Genomic DNA, 7,619 nt, shown 5'->3' on the forward strand with positions numbered 1-7,619 from the left:
CTCCCCCCCATTCAAGCAGGAACCACAGCTAAAAGCCTGTGGAGAGAAGTGAAACTTCTCTGCAACGACAGCAGATGCCCAGTTCAGCTGGTGTAACAGAGCCGCAAGGGGGGCCAAGGCTGATCAGCATTACTGGAATACAAAACCAATAGCCTCTAACAAGCTGCAATTCATGCACAAGCTTCACATATCAGAAAGCTTGTGATAGTCATTTTTGCACAGGTAGAAAAAGGCAGAAGGCTTCTTAAAGAGCACCAAAACATTATTTCAGCCAGCAGATGTTCCTGAAGACAGCTGAACTTTAAAAAAAAACAAATCATGACCAGGCAAACACTCACTGTGGAAACCCTTTAGTTCAACAGTTAAGTATAGCAAATTTTAAGTGAATGATAACAGGTTGTTACACTGGAAACTGTTTAACGATTTCAGCTTTCGGCAATGCTGCTAGTCTGCCCAAATTATCTAACCACATGCTATGTTTACAAAGCTCTTCAGAAATGAAAGAAAGAAATATTTAAGACCTCAAGATACATTTATTAATTCAGATAAAGTAAGTCTGCAAAAATCTCTTCACAGTAATGGAATTATTTGAAAATTGCCTAAGCAGATAATCCTTTTTACAATGTATGGTCTTTAGGGCTTACTTTTGGTACAAGGCTGCCAGAATTTGAAATACTGCTTTAGCTTCAATGAATCAATTTTCCGCACTTCATGATTAAGTGCCTGCTTAATTGAATAAATGAATGAGAAGCTACCCAGTTAAAATGAGCTACTGGAAAAGAAAGCCAGCTCTTTTTATTTTTTAAGGAATAGAGATACACAAGTCAACTCTAAAAATCAGAATTCTTGAAATAGATAGGAAGCACAATACATTCAGAATGAATTAACTTTAATCTCTTGCTTTAAATCCACTAGAAAACTCAATCATGCATCTTACACCCACACATGCGCTCATCTTAGAATAGTGTGAAAGCCACAAATAAGATACTTTACCTGGTCAGCTACTCTGTAGACATCCTGTCTTTTGCTACAATCACAGATGTAAGAGTGTACTCTTCCTGCTCCATTTTCTTTGGCCAGTCTAACTGTGTAGTTGAGCCCCTCTTGATTAATATCCCAGAGGACCAGCGTGGCTCCAAGGCTGGCAAACTTTACTGCTAAGAGTCTTCCAATGCCACTTCCTGCTCCTGTTATTAATACTATTTCACCACTAACATTCTTCTTCCGTTTAGGCACAACCAAGAACACCAGTGACTCCAGTAAGTAATAAACAAGAAGTACAATGACTTTTAATGTTTCCAGGAAGAAGTTCATCTTCAGGCTATTTCTTCAGCTACCTGATAAAAAACCCAAAACATTTGCCGGATAGGGTAAACCATAGAGAAAATGCAAACATCAACGTTGCAAAAACATTTTCAGATTCATTCTAATTATTTTCTCTACCTTGCTTTTGAGTGTTGTTTAAAAAAAAAAAAATAGGCTTACACCTGCATATCTAATAGATTTGTCCTGTTTCTGTCTCATCTTCAGGTTGCTTCTACTTTCCTCCAGGATGCAGTACACAATTCATTTACCATTCAGCAGCAGTAGGAAACACCTGCCCTCACCTGCTTTAGAAATTCCCCATCCCTCATGTCATGAGTTTCATTCTCTGCTCTGACAGAATGTGGACACAAATCTAAAATAAATAAATACATACTCATACTAAAAATGTGCCCATTGAGCATCTTAAACAGAAATGCATGACAACTACAAATCAAAACTTATGGCTTGATCAAAGAACTTTAGTGCTCACAAACTAGTACTATATGGCAGGAAAAATTCTGCTTTTAGGACTACAATTTTTTTTGCTTTGTAGGCACTCCTTGTCACCATGAAATCATATGCAGAACAAGTCACAGTCCCAATTGTGCTGAGAAAACATTAGCATAAGGAGCTTCAGAAGACAATATGCTTATAAATCTCCAAAGCACACTAGGTAAATAACTGTCACTACTGACTTTTCAGCTACCTGTCCTACCATTTTATTGAGGAGAGCCTGCTTTTGCAGCTGAACACACTTTAAGAACACACTGCAAAGCTGTTGAGTTTCTTCTCTTCACCTCCCTGCATTAATGTCATAGGCTTGAATCATACCATCTCAGGTATGTGTTTAACCTCGCAGTCTGTACACATCCCAGTAATGCTGACACCAAGCAGGCCTTGAAGTCCTTGGAGGAATGTTATTTTATTTTCCATTACAAAAAGTTGTGCAAGAAATTAATCCTTGGTCAAAACAGGTTTTAATCTTTGACTAACAATATTATGAAGCAATAATGTCTTCTTTCTCAGGTAAAGGTAGAGCACTTTGGCACTTACACTTCAACCTTTAGCACTACGTGCCCAGTCTGATTACATCTCTTAGCTAATTTTGCTATCTATGTGTATAGGTAATCATGTTTGACAAGTGCCAGGAGATAAGTCACTTAGGTCTCTGCTACTCTGAGCAAAGTTCATGAAATTTAGCATGTGAACATACATGTGTTACCATGAGTCTCAGGTTTTCTACATGGGAAACTAGGCCGGTCTTGAAATGAAATAGGCCCCTGCTAGAGCAGAGCTAGTTAGTTCAGAAAGTTTTCTGGCAGAAACATTGGGACATCTTAAAACTGTTCTGATAACAGAAAAACATTTGTCAAAGACATAGTGGGTAGGAAAACAAATTCCTTCTGGCAAAGTCATGGGGTGAATGCTTTCTATTGAGTACTTTCTATTCTTCATTCTCATTAAAATGTGACAAAAAGTGCACAGAGGCAGTAACATCAATAAGTAATGAAACAAATATCAAAATAGCATTGGAACATTTTTCCAGAGTCAATATTGGCACTTCCTGCAATAGGCTCTCATATCTATAGAGCTATTACAGTTTTAAGCAAAAATAGAGTTATAAAGGAAAAATGTTATTAAATTTCATGTACAATCTTTGTTGAGTCTAAAACAGAAGCAAGAAGTCTTTAAAATAAATGCAGTTACTGAATTTAACTTGATTGCACTAATTTAACGCACTTAACATAAAATCCTCCATTTGCATGAAAGAGGACTGGTATCTCTGGCATAGATAAGGATGTTAAAGTTAATCCCTATGGAAAACCAAGTGAGGCAATTGCCTTCAGAGGCAACACACAACTTGACCTAAACCCAGTTAAAAATTTGTGCCAGTAATTCTTTAAGAAAAACATTCATATATTAGGTTTGTATAGGTCACAGGCACATTAGATCTTGCAGAAAAGTAGGACTTTCACGTCATGAAGTAGAGTTGTTTATGCATACAGACCACAGGAGACTTCCTGTTTTAAGACCAACTCTGCATCCTTCAAAAAGATGCTTAATTTCCACGGACACATCTCCCCCCTAACCCAAATCTGACTGGGCCTCCGTTCTCACCCAATGCATTAGCATTGCTAATTACACCAGCTACTGTAGTCAAGCATATCCATACAATCAAATTTGCCACTCACTTGGCTGATTTTGGCTTCTCAACTAAAGTGAGCAGGGATGTATTTACAAGTGAATTAACTGAGGGGATCTTTGGTACGTCTAAGATCTCAGATCACTTCTGATGCCTTGTATTGTTTTTTAGTATGCCTACATCCACACAGACATAAGTGTGGAGGGCTTTTATGCAGAAGAGAAGTTTAGACGTTCTACATTCTCTTATCAGACAAATTTCAAGTGCAGATAACTTTGCCAGCAAAGGCTTGTTGGTACCGGTGCCAACATTCACCGCCGACAGGCTCTTGCAGGCCTGACAGGCTCCTAAAGAATATCACTGCTCACGAATCACAAGGGCAGGACGGAGGCTGGCAGCTGAGCGGCACACCACCTCTGCTAGTCGAAGAACTAAAGGCTGATCATGCAATCACCCGAGCAGGGTGTGGCAAGGATTACTTTTTCTCACTATACCGGAAGAGTTGTGATCCCACAAAAACACAGCAGTCCTGTAGCCAAGGCTGTTCAAGGGCTGAGGCGTAGCACTATTTTCCTCAGTCCCCGGAGGATGCTGGATAACCTTATTCTCACTTGGCACAGCGCACCTACCAACCCAGCCAGCATCATCAGAACCCCCAAGAGCAGCGTTCCGCTGCAGTGACCGCCTCACCACTCGCCTCAGGCCGCCTCCCCGACCCGCGCCGCTGCGCCGCAGCGCCCGGCTGCCCACGGCCCTCGATCCACCCGCCGAGCGCCCGCCCACCCTGTCCCGTCCCACAGCGCCCCAGCACCGGGACTACCTCCGCCTCCCGGCGCGGCGCAGCAGCTCTGGGACGAGCAGGCGAGAGCGGTGCGAAGAAAACAAGAAGCACAGCGGGGCGGAGCGGAACAGCCCTGCTTTTATCGGTCAACCCGCCCCCGCGCGGGGCTGACCGGATGCCCAGGGGCGGCACGGCTCGGCTCGGCTCGGCACGGCACGGCACGGCACGGCACGGCACGGGCTCCGCGGGGCCAGAACGCCAGGCTGCGGGGCCGCCCCCGGGAAGGAGAGATGCGGCCCCGAGTGGTGGTGAGGACGCTTAGCCTCCGCGGCTCTTTGCTGAGGCCGGAGTAGGGTAAAAAGCTCAAAGGACGGAGCAGTTTGTTGGGCGGAGGCCCTCGGGACAACTCCCCCGCATTTTCCCTGTTTGGTGTTTGTTTTGGTTTGGGCTTTTCTTTGTTTTGTTTTGGTTTGGTTTTTTTGTTTTAAAGTATTTGTACGCATGGGGTAGTAATCACTCCATGCTGAGACCTGTACCTAAAGGCGTGGTTGATGTAAAGACGTCACCTTGATGCCTTGGGTTTTAACTTTTATATTTTTTCGAATCCTGTACTGCTTACTGTGTAACTGAAGTTTCTTGTAGCCTGTTAATTTCTGCTTTCTTGTGCTAGGCAGACATAACAAAGCCTCTCCAGGCCTGCTCTTCAAGGACACCCAGACCATCCTAGGCCCAAAAAGTATAAACCAAAAGCCTCCAAAGGGGGACAAGCTTTGGGAAATCACATAATTAACTGAAGCTTTAATTGGAGAATTAACCCTGATATGCAAATGAACCAAACTTATAAAAGCGTGAAGAACTCGTGACCTGCCATCCATCTTGGGGTCCATTTTGGAAGTAGCCTCTGGACTCCCCAGGGTGTACCTTTGAAGGCACTTCAAATAAATACCTACTTTTATTCCCGTATTCTTGTCTAGTCTCTGTTTTTTAGGTGGCCACTTCAGGCATCAATCTGGCCTGTGTGAAGCAATGCTGCATGGAAGGGGTTTCACTGGGGTGAGCATGACCCTTTCAGGGTGGCATCCTTTTGAGGGAATGAATGACACTTCAGCCTAAAAAATGTGTTCTGGCTGTAGTCAGACTAGACTCTTGGGTTTGCTAATTCAGTGAAATGCTCTGCATTCACTGCTATATATACATAAATCCCTTAGGGCAGCATTGTTTTAGAGTTTTTTTTAACCACATGCTCATCCTTAGGCAGCAGAACTCTGAAACTGTAAGGTGCTGAATATTCACAACTTTGGACAGTTTGTATGAGGAGAGAATGCTTAGTACCATCAGAAAAAGTATGACTGAAGGCATTTGCTTTGCAAATCATTATAATGATTGTTAATATGCTAGCTTTCCAGTATTATTGTATTAAAGTAGTACATTCAGGAGGCTAATGATAGCCAAACAGTGACACTGGCTGCTGCTTTCTTTTTGTGGATTGCATTGTTTAAAGTGGCTCACTTAAGAAAGTGTAAAAAACCCACGCCATTTATTTAATTTTAAAAAGGTTTAAATATGTGTGTTGCACTAATACTTGGAAATTAATAGCATTTAACATTGAAAGTGACCTTATGATTGGAGTTGGAGGCTAGAAGGTGGGAGACACATCCCCTTTCCCCACCTTGTATGAAGATTACCTGCATGTAAGAAACTTGCTGAATAAAACTTGTTGAAACAAAACTCACCACGTAACTTCACTTTACTAGTCTACATTATGAAAGACTAAAATTAGTTTGTAGAGAAACCATTTTTAAGACTGTCAGATTAGCATCTTTTACAGTCTTGTGTCAGAGAAGACACAAGTGGAATCATTACTCTTGATTCTAGTCTAGAAATGGAACTACTCTAATTTGTATCAGATGAGGATGCCTCCCTCTTGCCACATATTACTTTTGGACTGATTTGTGAGTGCTGTCAGAATTCCAGGAGTGTAGGACTGGAACTGGTGTTGTTTGTTTGTTTCGTGTAACATCCTGCTGGATGTCTTCAAAGGAACCCAAGGTCATTCAAGTCATAAGAACATGTTTGAAGAATGTTGTAAGTGCTGTCACTTCTGCTTGTCTGTAGTACTTGTGCTGTGTAAGTGTACTGCTAGTCTGTAGCCTTTTTTACTGAGGGCTATATTGTATTTTGGTGTACCTTAACTTCAAGAAAACACTTGGCATCTGTTCTTGGGTAGATACTGGCGCCTCTTCTGCAACAGTGTACCCAGTAGCACACTAGAGTGCTATTTATACTTCATGTGAATCTGTGGTAGATGTTTTATTACATTCACCTGATTTCATCACCATTTAATCTTGATTATAGATGTGTCATAAGAAGCATGAATAAAGCAAATAGAGAGTAAAGGTTGGTCTAAGCTGGATAAATGCAATTGCATGTTGATTAGGATAGTCATCCTTACTTTAGATTAAAAAAACCAAACAAGAATATCCTGTCATGCTGTTGCAGCCATATTCTCTTAAAGGCTCTCATATTATTTCTTTTTCTATCAGAACACTCAAAATGCAATAAATATTTTTATATTAAAGCATCAGTTATCCCCCATATACCCCAGCTGTTGAAGAAGAATAGTGTAATATGCTTGTAAACAGCCTGATCTTTTCTACTTTCTTTGAATGCTTACTGTAGAATCCTAAAATGACCTCACTGTGCTCTTCAACATCCTCACAAGGGGAAGTGGAGGGGCAGGTACTGACCTCTTTGCTCTCATCAGGATTCAAGGAAACAGCATGAATCTGAGTCAGGAGAGTTTTAGGTTGGATCTCAGGAAAAGGTTTTCACCCACAGGGTGGCTGAACACTAGAACAGGCTCCCCAGGGAAGTGGTCACAGCCCCAAGCCTGACAAAGTTCAAGAAGTGTTTGGACAATGCTCTCAGGCCCATGGCGTGACTCTTGATGTGTCCTGAGCAGGGCCAAGAGTAGGACTTGGTGATCCTGATGGGTCCCTTCCAAATCAGTCTATCCTATAATTCTATAGTAAGTTTTCACTGGCAGTGTCAGCTGCTTTAACAATTGTAGGCATGTCACTGCAATTGCAGCCTACCCAAACTTGTCCTTAGTCACACATTGCAACTGCTAAGAGAGGAGTAGATCTTCACAGAAACCCTAGTGCCTTGTTAATAGAACTCAGATGTATCCTGTGTTGACTCTGAAGGAAACTGGACTGTAGGTTTACGGGCGGGACGGAGACGGAGTCGGTGACGGAGAGATCTCTATAAGCAGGTCTTGGGACACAGTCGGTTTATTGTAAAAAGCTTGGGTATAGGGGCACTGCTCAGAGCTGCCAGACTCAGCTCTGAGCAGGCCCAAGAGAGTAAGCAGGTGAGAGAGAGAGAGAG

At 42.2% G+C, this 7,619-nt stretch overlaps 1 protein-coding gene and 1 long non-coding RNA gene across 2 annotated transcripts in view; one reads left to right on the forward strand and one right to left on the reverse strand.

Annotated features, from left to right (window-relative positions):
* SDR16C5 (short chain dehydrogenase/reductase family 16C, member 5) overlaps window positions 1-4,362 on the reverse strand; it is a 10,662-nt gene extending 6,300 nt beyond the window's left edge. Inside the window, exons 1-2 of the mRNA XM_008644940.2 lie at window positions 4,269-4,362; window positions 994-1,337 (exon numbers count right to left, since the gene is read on the reverse strand). Of these exons, the coding sequence (XP_008643162.1) occupies window positions 994-1,314 (321 nt within the window). The 5' untranslated portion in view covers window positions 1,315-1,337; window positions 4,269-4,362. The remainder of the gene's footprint in view (window positions 1-993; window positions 1,338-4,268) is intronic.
* A 99-nt stretch (window positions 4,363-4,461) lies between these two features.
* The window catches only part of LOC108444990, an 11,638-nt gene continuing 8,480 nt past the window's right edge, over window positions 4,462-7,619 (forward strand). Inside the window, exon 1 of the long non-coding RNA XR_001859718.1 lies at window positions 4,462-4,537. This is a non-coding gene — a long non-coding RNA (uncharacterized LOC108444990). The remainder of the gene's footprint in view (window positions 4,538-7,619) is intronic.

This window comes from Corvus brachyrhynchos, unplaced genomic scaffold (genome assembly GCF_000691975.1).
Source record: "Corvus brachyrhynchos isolate BGI_N302 unplaced genomic scaffold, ASM69197v1 scaffold60, whole genome shotgun sequence".
Lineage (NCBI taxonomy): Eukaryota > Metazoa > Chordata > Aves > Passeriformes > Corvidae > Corvus > Corvus brachyrhynchos.